The 20,898-nt window shown below is 40.8% G+C and overlaps 1 protein-coding gene across 5 annotated transcripts in view; it reads right to left on the bottom strand.

The window, feature by feature from the left end:
- The window catches only part of LRP8 (LDL receptor related protein 8), a 312,964-nt gene that overhangs the window by 49,493 nt on the left and 242,573 nt on the right, over positions 1–20,898 (bottom strand). For all 5 annotated transcript variants that reach the window (XM_061633020.1, XM_061633018.1, XM_061633022.1 and 2 more), the window contains one exon: positions 5,475–5,603. In XM_061633020.1, the coding sequence (XP_061489004.1) occupies positions 5,475–5,603 (129 nt within the window). The remainder of the gene's footprint in view (positions 1–5,474; positions 5,604–20,898) is intronic.

Below are 20,898 nucleotides of genomic sequence, written 5' to 3' on the forward strand. Positions count from 1 at the left end.
AGCAGAATGGTACTTCTCAAGTAAAGCTACAATCGTAACTCCCACCCACCCACCCCATTGGTGGGGCTTTGTGGAACAGCAGAGCTACCACCGCATCCGCAGTCCTGCCACTCATGGCAGCAGAAGGTGGGTGGGCATAAGAACTAGACCCGATGCTACCATGCAATGGCTGTGAGTGTTGGACCCTGAGCTGGCTCAGTCCCGCCCCTGAAAACACCATTTGGGGTTTTTTCACTGCCTGCAGGTGGCCAGCTGAACTGTGAGAGCTGGGCTGAGGGACATCTCCACCTCATCTAACCTCTACCCTCCTAGCCTGGTGTAAGAGATGTTTGGATTGCTCTGCAAGTACCACTTTCCCAGAGTGGGTCACAATGTACACAATATATTCCATGGGAACAAGGAAGTTTAAGCATTACTTTCTCCCACGTAACAATTCTCCCCACAAATATTCTTGTTCCCACATGTGTATTAGCTAGGCAAATGCAAGTTTGGGAATAATACTCTTAGTTGCCTACATAGTAAGGCATTGCTAAAGAGATCACTGCAACATGTAATTGAACTCAAACTTATCAGGGAACTACGCCAGATTCTGGGAAGGGAATGAAGTTACAAAGTGGTCTACTGAGAGTGTTCACCCAACAGGGAAGATTATGGGCATGACCCACAGTAGACTGGGTTCATATGAAGAGTGCCGTGTGTACTTTAACCAGAGGAGAAGCAACTGTAAGGGTCTCTGCAAAGTCAAAAAACAAAATGACCAGACACCAACCTGCCTGGGGTTAAGATCAGCAAGGGAAGCACTGTTGGCAGAGCAGTTGAAAGGGCCTTCTTTGTGGTGGACCCCAAGTTGTGGAATGATCTCCCCTTTGAAATATGTCTTGTGTCATTATTGTATGCTTCTTGATGATTAATCAAGATGCACTTCTTTACCCAGACCTTTGGTTGGGTGGATGTCTTTCCTCCTCCATCATTGCTGTGCACTACTGTTCTGAGCTGTTATTTTTTTTTACTTTGGCAGTGGTAGTTATGTGGTTTTATTTTCTGAATTTAGCATAAATTGTACTGCTTTTCACAGTTATAGTTTTGTAAGCCACCGTGGGACCATTTGGTGAAGGGTGTGCTAGAAGAACAAATAATAAATGAAATATATAATCAGTGCACTGTAAGATGATCTCAGATAGACCAATGGGCTGTTTCAAATGCAGGAACCACAGTCGTTACATATATACTTCCAGTTTACATCTTGTTTACTGCATGCCAGGTAAAGAATGCTCAAACTGAAGCATATTGATGTGGCAGCAGGGTTGGTGATTTTCCTACAGATGAATGAACTTGCCGCAATGTATAAAATGGAGCTTAAAACATAGTTTTAAGATGCAGCCTGAGCCTGTCAAAAATACTGTGGTTTCTCTGTTCACTGTGGAAACAAGTCTTCCCACTTAGGTTGGCGCTTAGGTTCCTTCGCTGCCTAACAAGCAGCATGTAGGGGCCCATAATCCATGGGTGAGTGGATAGCGGTGGAGAAGGAGGGAATGTACTGCAGCTTTTGCAGCACAAATCCCACTGTGCTTGGTGATTACTCTCCCACTGTTGCTTTTATAACAACTCACACTGGAGGTCTTTTGCCGTCTCTATGGGAGATTATCTTACAAGCCAGCAAAACCACTCCCTAAAAAGGAAGTTTTTCTTTGTATTATTGGAATTCCCAAATCAAAGCCTTTTAACAGCTTATTTAGCCCAGACTTTCCTAGGAGAGCTACTTGGTTGGGGCAAGGGAGACTGATTGCAATCTCTGGAATAAATCACTGAAAATGTAGAGAGACCTTCACAGGACTGTGGACAAAGACAGAGTTTCAAAATTTTAGCAGACGTAAGCCAGCAACATCAATGCTCTGAAGAATTAGGGTGCCTCTGCACTGGCAATTTTCCACAAGGAGGTTTGTGATCGGCAAGCACACAGCCACTAAAGCCTTGCCAGAGAGTTTGTTCTACTTGTAGTGAGCCACTCTTGTGTCCTTTCATACTTAGGGAACAGCAAAATTTCCCTTCCCCCTGTAGCCCTCAAAAATCTATGCTGTACATTCACTGTTGGAGGCAGTAAGCCTCTGTATATCAGATGAAAGGAATCCCAAGCGAGGAGAGTGCTGTTGCACTTAGGTTCTGTTTGTGGGCTTCCTTAGACATCTGACCAGCCACTGTGGGAACAGGACGCAGGACATATGGCCGGATCCAGCAGGGCTTTTTCTTATGTTCTCTCTAGGGAATAAGGGGAACCTACAAAACATTACAGGATGAGTTATATAAGGTTGCACTGGGAGGCAGGAATTGCCTGGATCTGGTTGGAGGCATTTGGAGCAGTGGAGCACAAGTTTCCTTTGTCCCATTTCAGGCAACCCCCCCCATGACACACCCCATACTTTTGAAGTGGGCCCTGGACTCTCTGGAGAGTATTTTTGTGGACGGAGTTGTACTGAGGGATAAGGGGAATGGAAAGAACCATTGCATGCCTTGCCTTCTGCTTGTGCAATGTTAGATTTAACCCTTATTTCACAATAGCGGTACTACAACAGGTTGCTGCCACAGATGTTATCCTCCCTCCCTGCCCCAACATACATGGATACAGTTACCAGAATAGACTAAACATTCCTTGTGGGACTAATACTAATAACAGTAATGATAATAATAACAATAATTATAACAATAACAATACTGTGATAGATTCCAAAATGTACACACCCCTCACAAGTTTAGAAAGAAACATAGGGAAGCCACATGGATCTTTCCATGAGGTAAATTTCCAGTAGAAGGTGATGGATCCTATGTGGATATTATGGGCGTTTTCAGATGAAGGACTTTTTCCTGTGGGATAAAGGCCCCACTCAATTTACTGGTGCTAGCTAAATCTAGTAAGGCCTCCATTGTCGTGGGATAGAGAAGGGTAACTACTGCTGTACTGTTTTTCTTGTTAATTTTCTCAACGTGGCAGGCATCTAAAGAAGAAATTAAAAAACCACAGAAAGTGCCTTTCAAAACTGGCAAGGGATTCAAAAAGACACAGATATATAGGGAACCAAATTGTGATGTGTTTGGCTATATCCTAGGCACCATCCAACAAGCACTTGTGATATTATCGCAAGGAAACCTCTCCCCAGGACAGCACTTAAGGTCAATGCACATGCTTCAGTCACAACAATCTGACTTAGCAGTTTGAATGTGATACACAAGGATTCCCCCACACAAGAGCATTTCTTGACATGATGTCTCATGATAGCTAGACAATCCCTCACCAGTAAACTTTATCATCTGGAAAGTCCCTATCTTTGCCAGCCATTATCCAAAGGATTCGTTGCTATTTGAGCTCACTACCAAAGCTCTGCTTCAACACAGTCCAACCCCTTTCTAACAAAGGTTTAGAGTGGCATAAATCCTCAGGTACAAACTCAGCAAAGTTCTTTAAAAATGATGGCATTCATAGGGTTTTTTAGAAAAAAGCTATTGAGTTTTCTTTCTGGACACTTCCTCTAGTTGCTGGGTGTGTGTATGTGTGTGTGCTTTGCACAGTGAGATGAGAAAACTACTTTTAACAATGATGAACTCCCCTTCAAAAAGTTATAGGGAATGTAGTACTACTTTGAAATTCAGATACTTTCAGTGAAAGGCACAGCCTCCAATGTGACAGGAGACATCACATTTCAGAGGATGAGCTTGATAGCTGCAAATGAACCTTCAAGCAAGCAAGCTAGGCAAAAAAGAAAGCCCCCGTGGCCTCTGGAAGAAGGAAGAGAGAAGCAAAACATTGTGTTTTCCCCCAAATCAATGTTCTGGGAGAAGTGCACAGCAAAGATGAGAGACACAGGATGGGAAAGATTCTAAACAGAAAAGAAACAGGGATGCTTACAGAGTATCGGTAGATAAGCTTAGAGGGATTTTATCAGATTTGGATAACAGAAAGGATTGAAATCAATCCTTTAAAAACTCGGAAGACTTCAGAACAGCAGAGAGAGGGATCTTCATCCAGAGAAGAATGGCTTAATTTGACAAATGTGCTCCTTTCCAAGAAAAGAGAACCAGCAACAGTTCAAAGTGGAACAAGAAGCAGGGGCATACAGGTATCCAAAGCATTTTTCCATCTTCTGATTATTGGTCTGCCATGTTTAATTCCAGTCAGTGTGTGACACAAGCCCCAGCTGTTCACATAAAATCAACCTCTTTTATGTTTGTGAGGCCATTCACACAAAAGGAGTGCATTCTCCACATCAGTTTGTGATTTTTTAAAAATCCTCATGAAAATTCATTAGTATTTTAGTGCCAATTTCTCCTAATATAAACATTTTTGTATGAAAATTTCTTCAATATACACATTTTTGCAAAGCAATTTCCCCTAAAATAAAGCATTTTTGTGTATTATCTGATGTCCACTTTACCCTAATATACGCATTTTGTACACATTACTTGACTGGAGAACTCCATTGCAAAATCTGGAGAAGTGCAAGTTTTGAGTGATGACTGTTTTGGTTCGCATATTGTTTTGAAAAATGCAAACTGAGTTGAATTTCTCCCCCATCCCTATGAGAGACACTCCTTTTATCCTTCATGTAATGTCTTTTATTCATCCATAGTGGTTTCAGCAATTATAGGTAAGAGAAAAACAGTGGCATAGTCTGCTTGCTTGAAACCTTGTCTATCACAAATTGCTAAAAACAGAACTATTGCCTATTCAATCACAGAATGGTCATATAACAGTCACCTGTTGTTAATGGCTGAAGAGGACTGGGGTGAGATTTAACCTATATTCCACATTCCTAAATCCAAACTAACACATAGGCACACATGTTGCAAAAAGTAATGGCTAAAAATAAGGAAAATACGTATCTTAATTACAATAGCTAAGAAAAACTTACACCTGCATTTGGGAAACAGAGCATATTCAGCTTTCTCAGGAATCCCATGAACTATTTTCTCATTTTAACTTTGCAGTACACTTTATGGAACACATTTTCTCCTTGAAGAACTATTAATACATTATGTAGATTCTGACCCTGTGTCTATAATATTACTTCCACAGTTTGAAGTTTGTTTTTAGAATGACATCCTTCTATAGGAATAATGTTCCAATTTAATATTTCTCCACCACTACTCCCCAATGGCAGAGGCAGTCTGCAGTCCACACTAGTCCCCAATCCTTCTATGCTCCATGGATGCTTGTGGGGTTCATGTAGATAAGGTAGCCTGTGCGACCCCATATTCAATGTTGGTGTGAGATTTTCTTCAACTCTCTTCCTTAAACTTACTAAATATTGTTAAACAATTATAGATTTTTATAGCTGTAGATCCCATCCCACTGCACAATGCAGTACTAATGTATTTAATCAGAAAGGTCGGGGTAGACAGGAAATATAGGTGGGAAGGAATGCACATCAGATGATTTGGAGTTTGGGTTCACTGCAGTCAAAAAATGGCATGGGTATACTCACCATTAGTACATCCAGCCTCATCAGTTCCACTTTCACAGTCTTTTTCTCCATCACACCTCCATGAAGAAGGAATGCATTTGTTGCTGGAATCTCCACAGCTAATTTTTTCAGCTAGGCATACTTGTTTGGCTAGAAAAACAAAAATGAATGAATGAATGAATAGATAGATAGACAGACAGACAGATCGATCAATAGATAGATGCAGCTTTTCCATTCTCAAAATATCCCACATTTTCACTCAATAGAACATGTTAGCAAGAGAGGTGGATGCCCTCTATGAGCAGAAGGAATTTTCCCCATGCAGATCTGAAAGCTTTGCACTTTGTTCTTTCATTGCTGCTTTGCTTTCTAAAATGCATTCTAAATTTAATTGAAATATTATGCAAATAATTTAGTTGGCTTTTTGTGTATGTTGGTTTGTTCTATATTTTTGCACCAGAAGCATGGTAATAAAGCTAAAAAGGAGAGCTTGCTTCCAAACGCAGCAGGCTGAATAATGTCATAACTTCAGTATATTATGCAGAAATACAAATGATTGTAAAAGTAGAAGATAGTGTAGCTAAACCAACTGTATCACTTATGACTGGAGAAAGAATTAAGAAATATAATTCTGAATGGAGTAAAACAACAAGAAAAAGAGGAACGCTGCCTAGATAATCACAAAGACAACCATGGTTTGTCCATGAGCCTGATTGTCTTTTGCAACAGTGTTACGCCATTGGAATGCCTTTGACTACAGCAGTGGTTCCCAACCTGGGGGCCAGGACCCCCAGGGGGGCCGGGAAGTAATCCAGAGGGGGGCCGTGAACAGTAAAGAAATGATTTATTTATTTATTTATTTATTAAAAAGTCTTCACTCCCTCGACACTGTCTGCTTCCCACTGCCGCTGCAGATGACACCTCCCCCTTGCTCCAAACGAGAGGGGAGGCCTTTTGCTGAAGCATCAAAGCGTCTTTCAGGCGCACTAAGGCAGGCATCTGCCTACAAAATACATGGCAGATGCCAAAAGAGGCTGAGGGTGGGGCTACCAGGAAGAAGAGGGGATTACTATCACTGATTCCCGTCTCCTTGCACTGCCGCTACTGGCAACACCCTTACCTAGAATGAGAGGAGAGGGGTTTTTGTGAAGCAAAAAGAAGCAAGGCTGCAAAGAAAGGCTGCTTTCCCCCTTCCTTTCTGGCAGCCAGCCTGCCTCCCTGGGGGGAGGGGGTCACAAAAAAATTTCAGCTTATAAAGGGGGTCCCATGCTCATAAAGGTTGGGAACCACTGGACTACAGCAACAAAGATGAACACACTCAATGAATAGAATTAATTCCACGTTTTCTTTGAGACATGTTTGTGAATGTATATACCAGCTACCTATTTGGGGATAAGAAGAAAGGGTGGTGCAATATAGCCCTTAATACTCTTCACCCCACTTCTTGCTCTTGTGGGGACCATTGCCAAGATCAGGCTGCTGTCATTGGAGGTATTGACTCCTTCCACCTTCCTTCGCTGTGGTTTCATATGGCCATTTTTAACATGGACATGTTGACACACATTTAGTTTGATCACTGAATTTTGGGATGTAGATTTGATCTTTCAAAGATATGACACATACTCTTAAGTTTGCATTTCTCTCCTCCACATAAATGTACCACTGGCCTAACTTTATTTATTTATTTATATCCTGCCCTTCCTCCCAGTATGGGCCCAGGGCGGAAAACAAAAACACTAAGAACACTCAAAAACATCATAAAAACAGACTTTAAAATATATTAAAATAAAACGTCTTTAAAAACATGTTACAACAAAACATATTTAGAAACATCTTTTTGAAAAAAGCTTTTAAAAGTATTAAAAAGCAATTCCAGCACAGACGCAGACTGGGATAATGTCTCCTTAAAAAGCTTGTTGAAAGAGGAAGGTCTTCAGTAGGCGCTGAAAACGTAACAGAAATGGCAGCTGCCTAATATTTAAGAGAAGGGAATTTCAAAGGGTAGGTGCCACTACACTAAAGGTTTGCTTCCTATGTTGTGCAGAATGTACCTCCTGATAAGATGGTATCTGCAGGAGGCCCTCACCTGCAGAGCTTAGTGGTCGACTGAATATATAAGGGGTCAGATGGTCTTTCAGGCATCCTGGTCCCAAGCTGTATAGGGCTGTGTACACCAAAACCAGAACCTTGAACTTAGCCCGGTAACTAATAGGCAGCGAGCACAATTCTTTCAGCAGCAGGGTGACATGTTGGTGATACCCTGCCCCAGTGAGCAGTCTTTTGCACCAGGTACAGCTTCTGGACCAACCTCAACAGCAGTCCTATTACAGTAATCCAACCTGGAAGTTACCAGTGCATAGACAACGGTGATCAAGCTATCCTGGTCCAGAAACGGCCGCAGCTGTCTTAACAGCCAAAGCTGGTACAAGGCACTCCTAGTCACTGATGTCATGTGGGCCTTTAATGACAAATATGGATCCAGGAGCACCCGCAGACTAAGGACCTGCTCCTTCAAAGGGAAGAAGTGCCTGATGGTGAGCACTGAAGTTCAAAGGGAGCTAAATACTAAGAGATGAGTCAAGTGTTCAACAGTGTCCAAAAGGCAATACTTCTCCCCCTGCCCCCATCTCCCAATCCCTACATTTGCTGCCATAAAACTGCTCACTGAACAAACTGCCCTCATTGACATTTTCTTAGTGAGTTTCCTATTTGAAGGCAATTAAAACATCTCCAGCTTCATGGCATGGCTCTTCTCTGAGTGGCCCATCATGTGATTCATTCTAAAATGAAAGGGTACTAGGAGCACTCATTAAAATAAAACATCTTACCGAGGTTGGCAAAGAAATAATAAATAATTACAGAGTGGATAGTGTTAGTACCTAGCTTAGTAAAACCGTTTAGAAGAAATAGCTAATTTCATTTGAGATGAACCTTTGCCAACCTGGTGCCCTCCAGGTGTTTTGGATACCAGCTTCCATCAGATGGGAGCTACAGTCCAAAACAACTGGAGGGCACCAGGTTGGTTAGGCCATTTTAGATGAACATCATACAGTCAAAGGCCTGGAAAGGAGCAGAAGGCATCCAAGTCCAGTCTCTCATCACAAAATAAGACCTACACATCAAGCTCTCAGAGATTAATCCATATATTTCAAACCACACAATGCCTTGATATAGACATTTAACTTCATGTAATTATTCATTAATTTATTTCATTAAATTTATATCCTGCCCTTCTTCCTAAAGGAGTCCAGGATGGCATTTTTAATAGTTGGAACTGGGCTTCTACTGGAAGAAAGGGTGAGATATAAATCTAATTCATAATAGGCAAAATACCTTGCAGTTTAAGAATGTACCTATAAGCCCACAGATATTTCTATCAAACTTTAAAAAGCAGGGAAATTGGGCAACTGTAGTGAATGCACCAGGGGAGCAGGAGACCTGACCTCCTCTCTGAGATATTGGACTGCCCTACATATTTGTCAAAATGCAAACACAATTTGGGTTGGTCTTTCACAGTCCCATCCACTTGCTGTGTAGCTTGGAAGAATTTGGTAACATGTGCCTCTGAGCATATGGTGAGTGGTGGCAACACCTGCCATCTCCAAAGGTCAGAGTATGGGGCAAGGTCAGTAATAGGATTACAGGTACTCTGTGAACATGGCTGATGTTTAATTAATTTCAACAAATTATGAGAACACTGACAGAAAAAATGTGGTCTGTTTCCCCCCCTCACTTTTTACAATTTGAACTCTCAATTCTCTCCGACTGTTTTGTGTATCACCATGAAATTTAGAGGGTTGTCAAGCAAGCATTTCTTAATTCAGGTCTATGTTTTTTAAGGCTGTTTTGAAATGAGCTTATGGGAAACATCAGAATGGCATGAGGGGTATTTTCAATTTAACATTGTGGAATGCGAAAAGTCCATGCTGGCTATAGTATACAGCCACTCTTGTGGCTGTATAATAAAATAAATAAATAAATGAAAGTAGTCCTTTCAAATGGCATATACAAACAATCATATTAGATGTAAACTTGAAGGGATTGTACATTCTAAGTGGGGCTTTTATTGCCTACAATATTGCAAAGTGAAGTTCTGAAAGCTCCCCAAACGTTAAAAATTAGCTGAACATGCAATGCAAAGGAAACCACTTTTAAGAAAGATATGCTACAAGACCCACAGAGTGCAAAGAGGTTGCCATGTGTTTGTCTGGATCACATCAGTTGGGAATTTCTAAATAAGGGGGAAACATATGTGGTTAGCAAACTACCAGATTCAATTAATGTCTGAATAGCTAGCATTTCCAAGGATTGCATTGCTAAAATACTACAGTGATGGTATTCAGACTTTGCCAAGGATAGAGGAACAATCTCTGGAAACCCTCCAGCTATGGACTTTGTTCCTAGCTTGACATGTAAGCAATTTAATTTCTATATACTTACATGCTTACTTGCAATTCTCCCAAAATAGAAGAACCTAAGAGATTGCAGTTTTGGAAAAACAAAAGAACATAATAGAGTTGTTCAGCTGAAATTTAGTTGAGGGCAAGGCTCTGAGGAATTAGTCTTCTCTGTTTATAAAATAGGAGAAATTTCTCTTGCCATCAGAAAGGTCCTGAAGGCAAAGTGGTTCAGAGCTGCCTTAAACTTGCATTGTTTGGAAAACAAGAACAAGCAATGAAAATATAATGAAATGTAGCTAATTGGCCCCCTCTAGGATGCACATCTTAATGTTGTGAGGGGGTTTGAGAGTGTTGAAGAAGCTGAGAACAATGTCGCCAGGAGTCTAGACCAAGAGGCTAGATTCCTAGCAGGGGCACCCAAGGCAGAATGGTCAAAGCTGAGACACCAGACTAAGATGCATCCAAACTCAGAGGAAGGCAATGGTAAACCACCTCTGAATACCTCTTACCACGAAAACCCTATGAACAGAGTATCCAAAATGCAACACAAGATAGCGCAGGTCAGAAGGCACTCACCAAGCTACTGGGGAAGAACAAAGGATAAGTACGAGTAGCAGTGTGACTGACGCAGATGCGTCAAAGCCGAAAGGAAGCCCAGAGGCTGATGCACACAGATGTGGAAGGAGAGTCTGGAGTTGTACAACGCATACAATAGAAACATGGAGTGAAAGTTAAAAATTGTCAAGAAAGAAATGGAATGTATCAACATTACAATATTTGGAGTGAGGGAATTAAAATGGACAGGAATGGGACATTTTCAATCAGGCAACTGCAAAATATTTTATGCAGGAAATGAGAAATTAAGAAGAAATGGGGTTGCTTTAATAGTGAGAAGTGATGTAGCAAAAACAAGAGCTATAACGCAAGGTCTGAGCGAGTTATATCAATGAGATTTAACGGGAAACCTATTAACATAAGCATCATACAAGTCTACGCTCCAACACCAAATGCAGAAGAATAGGAATTGGATAGATTTTACGAAGAAGTACAGGAAGAAATTGATCACACACCAAAACAAGATGTGCTGATCATCATGGGAGACTGGAATGCAAAAGCAGGGAACAGAGAAGAACTAGAAATTATGGGAAAATGGGGCTTAGGAGATAGAAACGAAGCAGGAGAAAGACTTATTGAATTCTGTGAAACCAATGATTTGTTTCTTGCGAACACATTTTTTGAGCAACAAAAAAGACTGTACATGTGGACATCACCAAATGGTCAATATAAGAATCAAATTGATTCTATAATTGGTAACAGAAAATGGAGAAGTTCCATACTTTCTGTGCAAACAAGACCTGGAGTGGACTGTGGTACAGATCATGAACTGGTCATATCGAAAATCAGAGTAAAGCTAAATAAGAACACAGCAATCATAATGCCAAAATACAATTTAAATAATATCCCAGAAGAATATAAACATCAAATAAGGAACAGATTTGAGGCTTTAAACTTAGTTGACAGAGAATCAGAACAACTATGAAGTTAGTTATCAGGGAAAAATGCAAAAAGACAATACCTCTAGTTAAAAAGAGAGAAAGACCTCAATGGATGACTGAAGAAACTCTTAAAATGGTTAAAGAGAGAAGGAAAGCAAAAGCAAAAGAGATAGAAACACGGTCAGAACCCTAAATGCAACAATACCGCGACTAGTACGTAGGGACAAAGAGAACTATTACAATGGTTATTATATAGAAATAGAAGAGGACAACAAAAAGGGTAGCACAAGAGCCCTATTCCAAAAGATTAAAAGGAAATTTAAACCAAGGGTAGGGATGTTGAATAATCAACAGGGAAACACACTGATTGACCAGGATGAAATAAAAGGAAGATGGAAGCAATACACTGAAGAACTCTATAAAAGAGATGCCAGGATGACAGATTCATTCATGGAGGAACTGTATGATGAAGAACCAGAAATTTTAGAATGTTAGGTGAAAGCTGCTCTTAAAATACGTGGAAGAAACAAATCACCAGGAACAGATGGCATACCAACAGAGTTGCTACAAGCTACTGAGACTTAATCTGTCCAAATTTTGACTAAAATTTGTCAAGAAATATGGAAAACTAAACAATGGCCCATAGACTGGAAGCGTTCAATATATATCTCAATTTCAAAGAAAGGGGATCCCAGGGAATGCAGTAATTATCGAACTATTGCCTTAATATCCCATGCAAGTAAAATAATGCTCAAGATTATACAATAAAGGCTCTGACCATATATGCAGGGCCGGCCCCAGGGATGCTGGGGCCCTTGGGCACCAGCTTGCCCCGGGTCCTGGCATGTGCACATGCACGCATGCACACATGCACACGCAGCCATGAGCACACCCCACCTACCTGTCTCCTGTCTTTTGCAGCTATGTGGGCTGCGCGTGCAGCACTACCATTAACCAAGATGGCGGCCAAGGTTTCCCTAAGGGGCTGAAGCCTCCGCCATCTTTGTTGATGGCACTCATGTTGCTACGGGCACGCATCTCTACTGTCAACCAAGATGGTGGCAGGGGCATCAGCACCTTAGGGAAACCTTGGCTGCCATCTTGGTTAATGGAAGCACTGCACGCGCACTGCACACAGCCACAAAAGAAGTCAGCAGAGAAAGGTACGTGGAGCGAGAGAATGGCGAGTGGCTCAGAAGCTCCGCGGATAGTGGAAGGGGAGCGGAGGGGCCCTTGTCCAGGGCCTACCTTGCCGCCCTTTGGAGCTGGCCCTGCATATATGGAGTGAGAAATGCCACACATCCAAGCTGGATTTAGAAAGGGAAGAGGCACCAGAGATCATATCGCAAACATATGTTAGATAATGGAACGACCAAGGAATTTCAGAAGGAAATCACCCTGTGCTTTATAGATTACAGCAAAGCCTTTGATTATGTAGATCATCAAAAACTATGGAATGCTTTAAAAGAAATGGGGGTGCAACGGCATCTGATTGTTCTGACATGTAACCTATACTTTGGACAAGAGGCTAATGTAAGTACAGAATATGGAGAAACCATCGGAAAGGGTGTGAGACAGGGGTGTATTTTCTCACCCTACTTGTTTAATCTATACGCAGAACATATCATATGGAAAGTGGGATTGGACCAAGATGAAGGAAGTGTGAAAACTGGAGGGAGAAATATCAATAATTTAAGATATGCAGACAATACTATACTCTTAGCAGAAACCAGTAACGATTTGAAATGAATGCTGATAAAAGTTAAAGAGCAAAGCACAAAAGCAGGACTACAGCTGAACATCAGAAAGACTAAGGTAATGACAACAGAAGATTTATGTAATTTTAAAGTTGACAATGAGGACAATGAACTTGTCAACAGGGCTTTGGAGTCAGAGTTGTGGAGTCGGAAGCAATTTTGGGTGGAGTCGGAGTCGGAATTGGTAGAAATGTACTGACTCCGACTTCAAAATAAAATTAATATACATTTGCCATTTATGGAGGAGTCAGAGTCGGAATCGGACAGTAGAAAAATAGAGGAATCGGAGTTGGAGTCAAATGTTTGACATGTCGACTCCATACCCTGCTTGTCAAGGATTATCAATACCTTGGCACAGTCATTAACCAAAAAGGAGACAATAGTCAAGAAATCAGAAGGCTAGGACTGGGGAGGGCAGCTATGAGAGAACTAGAAAAGGTCCTCAAATGCAAAGATGTATCACTGAAAGTCAGGATCATTTAGACCATGGTATTCCCGATCTCTTTGTATGGATGTGAAAGCTGGACAGTGAAAAAAGCGGATAAAAGAAAAATACACTCATTTGAAATGTGGTGTTGGAGGAGAGCTTGCACATACCATGGACTGTGAAAAAGACAAATAATTGGGTGTTAGAACAAATTAAACCAGAACTATCACTAGAAGCTAAAACTGAGGTTATCATACTTTGGACATATAATGATAAGATATAATTCACTAGAAAAGACAATCATGCTGGGAAAACAGAAGGGAGTAGAAAAACAGGAAGGCCAAAGAAGACATGGATTGATTCCATAAAGGAAGCCATAGACTTGAACTTACAAGATCTGAACAGATGCTATTGGAGGTCGCTGGTTCACAGGGTTGCCATAAGTCGAAATCAACTACAACAAAGCTAATTGGCAGATAGATTACGTAGGAATCTTAGTTATCAATTTGGGCCCTACTTAGGGCAAGAAACACCTTTGGCAAAATGATGGATATGAGAATCGCAGTTTATGAAGAGAAAAGGACATGGTGTTAATCACTTCAATGATAAGAATAATTAGAGACATTCTGAAAAGTAAATTGGAGCAGTTAACCCCAAAAAGCAGAAGATGCCAGTTGCCAATGTATATCAACTATAGAGAGTTGAAATGCAAGTAGCAGCTAAGGGTGCAACATTTCAATCTCTGCTTTTAAGCCTAGCTTTATACTGTGAAATATGGAGTTAAGTCAAGGAGCTTGAACAAAGAAATGACAAATCAAAGCAAAAATATTAAAGAAAATAACTAACACTATTTTGGATTGTTTCATTTCAAACAAAAAATGTTAACAGAATACTAGCCAAAAGGTCATGAAAGAAGTGCATAAGTGTAGGTGTAGATCTCCTCTGCTTACTTGCTTTGATTAATTTTAGGCTTTTGCAAATTTGTCTGCCCAAAATACCTTCTCACCCTTTTACTCTAGCCTTCCCAGGCCTGGGGAGAAAGAGACTGTTAACTCATACATGATAGTGACTGCTGTCAAGGCTCTCAAAGTTTGTGTTGATGCAAAGTATATGGAAGCTGGACTTTTCCAAAACAGCCCATTAAAAAGATTTGGCTAAAAACGTCAGACACATCAAGACCAATTTATCACAATGAAGCAGAAATGCCAAGGATGGACAACAATGCTGTATTTATACAGAGACAAGAGTGAAGACAACAAGACGGTTCCATTGACTCGCCACAGCCAATGGCCCATTCATTCTTCTTGTTTTCTTTACACACCAACACTACAAATTCTTTCACAGAAATTGTAGAGCTGAACTGGCGCCCCACTGCTTGGCTTCCTCTTGTGCTACTGCTGAGCTTTTCAGCCATAGAACCATTATGTATATTCAAGGGAAAGGAGAGCTAAGAGAATGGATTTGCTTTCACAAGACCATTTGTCAGGTTCTCACCATACAGGTATTCTGTGACCATGTACAAACTGGAATTAAGCAATTTCTACTTGTGGGAAACCTACAGTTCTCTTTATTAGCAGGCTAGACAGCATTTGAGAGCACAAAAAAGGCTCATTTTTGTGGAAATGTGTCATCTTGAACAATGAGGCCCTTTCCCCACTACCACTCTGTTAAGAATCTCTAACATTATTCTTGATTTCTTCTGAAGGTTATACAGCCACGAGAGTGGCTGTATACTATAGCCAGCGTGGATTTTTCACATTCCACAATGTTAAATTGAAAATACCCCCATGCCACTCTGATGCTTCCCATAAGCTCATTTCAAAACAAAACCTTACAAAACTTATAGTCCTGAACTCAGAAACACTTGCTTAACAACCCTGACAATTTTCATGGCAATACACAAAACAGTCAGAGAGAATAGAGAGTTCAAAGTAAAAAGATGGGGGGGGAACCCAGAGCCCTTTTGGACTTTTTTCTGTCAGAGTTCTCATAATCTGTTGAAATTCATTAAAAATCAGGCATGTTCACAGAGTACCTGTAATCCTAATATTGACCTTGCCCCATACTCTGACCTTCATCTTCTGCAGTTTAAAAGTTTAAAAAAATGCCTGGCTGATTTTTAATTAATTTAAGAAATTTTGGCTTGAACCCAATCATAACGTTGGGCATACTCAGTAAGAACAAACTGTCAATGTTCTAAAAGCCAGAGTCTCAGCTGCTGGGCTTGGCTAATCAGGGGGCCATAACCACACCTGACATTTATTTCACTTTGGACAGTCATGGCTTCCCTAAGAGAATCCTGGGAAGTGCAGGGTGCTGAGAGGAGACTCCTATTCCACTGACAGAGCTCCAGTGGCCAGAGTGGTTTAACAGTCAGCCACTCTGATTGAAGGTCTGTGAGGGGAACAGGGCATCTCCTAGCAACTCTCAGCACCCTTCACTAACTACACATCCCTGGATTCTTTGAGAGAAGCCATGACTTTCCAAAGTGAAATAAAGGCCTGGTGTGGATGTGGCCAGGGACAGCTTTGGTTCAAATTTGGGTGGGAGGCTATATGTGCCTGCTGTAGAATAAAAAGGTGGGGGAAAGCCTGAAAAGCAATGATACTATTCACAATATTTTCCTTTTGGAAAGGAAGGGGGCTTCCCCTCTGCCCAGTTCCCACCCACCCAATCTCATCCCCTCCCCCGGGTCAGTGTTAGACTACAACCTTGGAGACCAGGGTTCAAATCCCCACACAGCCATGAAGCTCACTGGATGACCTTGGGCCAGTCACTGCCTCCCAGCCTCAGAGGAAGGCAATGGTAAACCACCTCTGAATACTGCTTACGATGAAAACCCTATTCAAAGGGTCGCCATAAGTCCGGTCGACTTGAAGGCAGTCCATTTCCATTTTCAAACATGATTGCACAGAAATAAATCCCATTGAACTCAAAAAGTATGCAAATGATCAAACCCACCCTCCCTTTTCCTCCCTCCTATCCCTCTTGCCCCTTCCCTCCCACTTCCTTTGCCCCTCCCTCCCTCTCCTCATTCCCTTACAATCCCCTCCTCTTCCTCCTCCATATGCTCAGAGGCACGTTACCAAATTCTTCCAAGCTACACAGGAAGTGGAGTGGACTGTGAAAGACCAACCCAAATTGTGTTTGCATTTTGACAAATTTCTAGAGCAGCACAATATCTCAGAGAGGAGGTCACGTCTCCTGCTCCCCTGGTGCATTCACTATAGCTGCCCAATTTCCCTGCTTCTTAAAGTTTGATAGAAATATCTGTGGGCTATAGGTACGTTCTTAAACCGCAAGGTTTTTTGCCTATTAGTGAATATAGATTAGCACAAGAAGGCAGCAGTTTTGCTGTGACAACAGCCAAGACAAATATCTGGAGAGGCATACCAGAAAGGCAGAGTTCTGGAAGTTCACCAGGGTTTACCACAAACATTAGCATTTTAGTTTGTGATTAGCCCACATATTTTAATGGTTAGATAAACAATCAAATTCCAAAGAGCCATGATAAAATTCTTACACACACTGGGCTGGTTCCAGACTAAGCTGGTTGCATAAAATTTCTAATGAAATAAATGGAACTAATTTTTCATATTGATTTCAGTGGAACCAGAGTTCAATTAACTTAGTCTAGATCCAACCCACTGAAGCTAGGCAGGACCGCAAGCTGCAAGACTGAAGCTTATCACTAATCCTGCAACATCACTGAGGACATCAGTCCTTCACCATCATGACTGGGAAACTTTGCAATCATAAAGAAGGCATTAACGCTCCCAGAGAAAGATGTACGGTACTGTAGTCAAGGAAATAACTCTACAATGTCTAAAAAGGGGAGTTCTCTTCTCTGATTGTAGAGACTAAAGTGCTAGAGGCCCTCAAAACTAAGTTTCCTAAAGGCCTCATGGGAAATGAGTTCATCCAATGTCAGATCGAGCGCTCATACTGAAACACACAAGCAAGCAAGCCATGGGACAATCTGTCCTGGGAGAAATGTCTTTTGGACTAAAGTACAAAAAAGAAATTGTTTAAATACCCCCCAAAATTGTCTTGAAGACAAAATATTGACTTGAAGAAAAATATTGTCCGCTGAAACCTTGAGGCAATATAAGAGTAATAAAACACCCAATATCCTATAAGTAATAATCAATAAATATAAATCACCACACAATGAACCAGTCACTAAAATAAAAACAATATCAACCGTCCCCACCCCCTGCCTTCACACACAGCATATATCACCTCAACAGATTGGAAGGAAAAGGAGATGGGCTTATTAGGCCTTTCTACTGATTTCAGTAAAGCAAGGATTGGGCAAATAGTCATAACTACACCTATTAGGTGAAGAACAAGTTTTATTACATACATTCTCAGGAATAGGTCACGCATGAAATTTTTAATTCACAGGTGTACAAACATACACATAACCTATACAGGCTACATATAAGTTTATCTTGCAAACTCTTGGAGGGTAGTTGTTCGAAGCAGAGTCCAAACACTACGTACAGCAATACATGCTGTGCACACAATTTTCACTCAAGCGAAGATAAAACAGGTATTTCTCTTCTCCTACCATGCTTGTGGGAGGAAAAAGATAATGTGTGAAGCAGTTCTCAAAGCGCTTGAACCGATGGATTTTGAGAAAACTGACACTGGAATAACCCATGTAATTTTTTTCTTTTTCAATTAACAACTTTATATGTATATGAAACATCTGTGGTAACTATGCTAAGGCAGATAACAGAAATACACACCCTGATGAAAATTATTACATTTACAGATTCATATAATTAACTCAAGGCTTTAATTGCAAATTACTACAGAGAAGCCAAAGATGTAAAGAAAATAGCAAACACGAAGAGAAAACTTTATGGTCAGAACACAGTGACATTATTAACAGGATCATAGCTGTGAAGGCTGATAAATATTAGCTCCTACTATGTGATTTGTTTGATGTGTTTTCTCATGTTCATAGGAGAATAGAAAATAATTTTCTGAAGCTTAAGTGCTTCGGATGAACCACTTCTCACAAATCTAAGTCTTGGGATTTTGTAGCAAAACCTGCTCTCTGGTCAACTTGGGTTACAGACCACTCTTACCATCTCCCTTTCCCTGACTTTCGATATCATCTGAAGCTTGTTTACTGTGCAAATAAACTGGGCACTCACTGATCAGAGCAACAGATAACCATTTGCCTTGCTCTAATGCAGATTTAACACACATAATTATCTTCTTGGAGATAAGAGTAAATAATCAGCCATTTTAAATCCCAGACATAGTCCTACATACTGAAATTCTACAGTTTATAGCAGGAGTTTAGAAGATAGTGATAGGCATGCATTTCAGGATATATCACCAAGGCCTTATATAAATCAACTTACTGTTGAGCCTAATGATGTAAAGTGAGACAGATGCATCTCTAGTAGCTTTAATATCCATTATGTAAATGATAACTTAGCTCTAAGTAAAAAAACAAAATCTAGAAAGCCAAAGCTAAGTCCTGTCAGAGGATGAAAAGATAAACATATGAGGCTAACTAGAAAAAGAAAAATGGCCAGACTTGGGAGTTTTTAGAACTTACAACTGGGACAAAGTGTCCTAACAAAGGCCACATCTGCACCTTATATTCAAAACAGTTTCATACCACTTTATTATTTATTTATTTATTAAATTTCTATACCGCCCACAGCCGAAGCTCTCTCGGCGGTGCACAACAGATAGAAAACATTTCATATACAATTAAAAACCACATATCCAACAATTTAAACATATATTAATAATCTAAGAAGCTTAAAACATAATTATACTCATGCTGAAATGCCAGTTAAAATTAAAACTTACTAAAATACAAAATACTAAAATACAGAAATACTAAAATGCCTGGGAAAAGAGGAAGGTTTTTACCTGGCGCTGAAAAGATAGTATTGTAGGCGCCAGGCGTACCTCATCAGGAAGGGTATTCCATAGTTCAGGGGCCACCACTGAGAAGGCCCTCTTTCTTGTTGTCACCTTCCGGGCGTCTCTCTGAGTAGGCACCCGGAGGACGGCCTTCGATGTTGAGCGCAGTGTATGGGTAGGTTCATATCGGGAGATGCGTTCCATCAGGTATTGCGGGCCCGTGCCATGTAAGGCTTTATAGGTTAAAACCAGCACCTTGAATCAAGCCCGGAAACATATAGGCAGCCAGTGCAAGCGGGCCAGAATTGATGTTATATGTTCAGACCGCTTGGTCCCAGCTATCAATCTGGCCGCTGCATTTTGCACGAGCTGTAGTTTCCGAACCGTCTTCAGGGGCAGCCCCATGTAGAGTGCATTGCAGTAGTCTAATTTAGAGGTTACCAGAGCATGGACCACTGAAGCAAGATTTTCCCTGTCCAGATACGGGCGTAGCTGGGCCACCAGCCTGAGTTGGTAAAAAGCACTCTGTGCCACCAAGGCTACCTGAGCCTCAAGCAACAGGGACGGGTCCAAGAGGACTCCCAAGCTACGCACCTGCTCCTTCAGGGGGAGTGTAACCCCATCCAGAACAGGTTGAACATCCATCATCTGGTCGGGAGAACCACCTACTTTAAACAGTCATGGCTTCCCCCAAAGCACCCTGGGAACTATAGTTTGTTAAGGGTGCTGAGGGTTGTTAGGACACCCCAATGCCCCTCACAAAGCTACAATTCCAAGAGCGATTTAACAATCAATCCCTCTTCAAAGGGAGCTCTGGAAATGATAGTTCTGTGAGGAGAATAGGGGTCTCCTAATAATTCTCAATATCCTTAAGAAACTACAGTTCCCAGGGTGCTTTGGGGAAGCCATGACTGTTAAAGTAGTATAATACTGTTTTAAATGTATGGTGTGAATGTGGCACTTGCAAAGAATCAGTCCTTCAAGTATTTATTTATTTATTATATTTATATACCGCCGCATAGCCGAAGCAATTAAAAACATTAAAAACAAATATACAAATTCTAAAAGACAAAAAACAATTTAAAAACACAATTAAAAAAAAATTTTAAAGAATTTTTAACATTAGGCAGGTGCTTTTACTGTATTGTTTTTGGTGCCTGCTAAATACATTTTTGTTTAAGCAAGGCTACCAGGGTATGTAATTTCACTATGTATATTTGTTTTAAAATATGCAGATTTTACTTATATTCTGATAACTTTTATGCCTAATTTCTTTTTAAAGTTTGATTTTATCAGTATTTTTATGAATATTTTATACTGTTTTATGTAAAACTGCTTAGAGGTTTTTGTTGATTAAGTGATGCATAAATCCTGTCAAATAAAATAAATAAATTAGAGTTTAGTAGGCTGGGTATTATCTCAGTGTAGCAGGCCCACTGGAGATGTTACACTTCTCATGGGAACTTC

The sequence above is a fragment of the Rhineura floridana genome, chromosome 6 (assembly GCF_030035675.1).
Source record: "Rhineura floridana isolate rRhiFlo1 chromosome 6, rRhiFlo1.hap2, whole genome shotgun sequence".
NCBI lineage: Eukaryota > Metazoa > Chordata > Lepidosauria > Squamata > Rhineuridae > Rhineura > Rhineura floridana.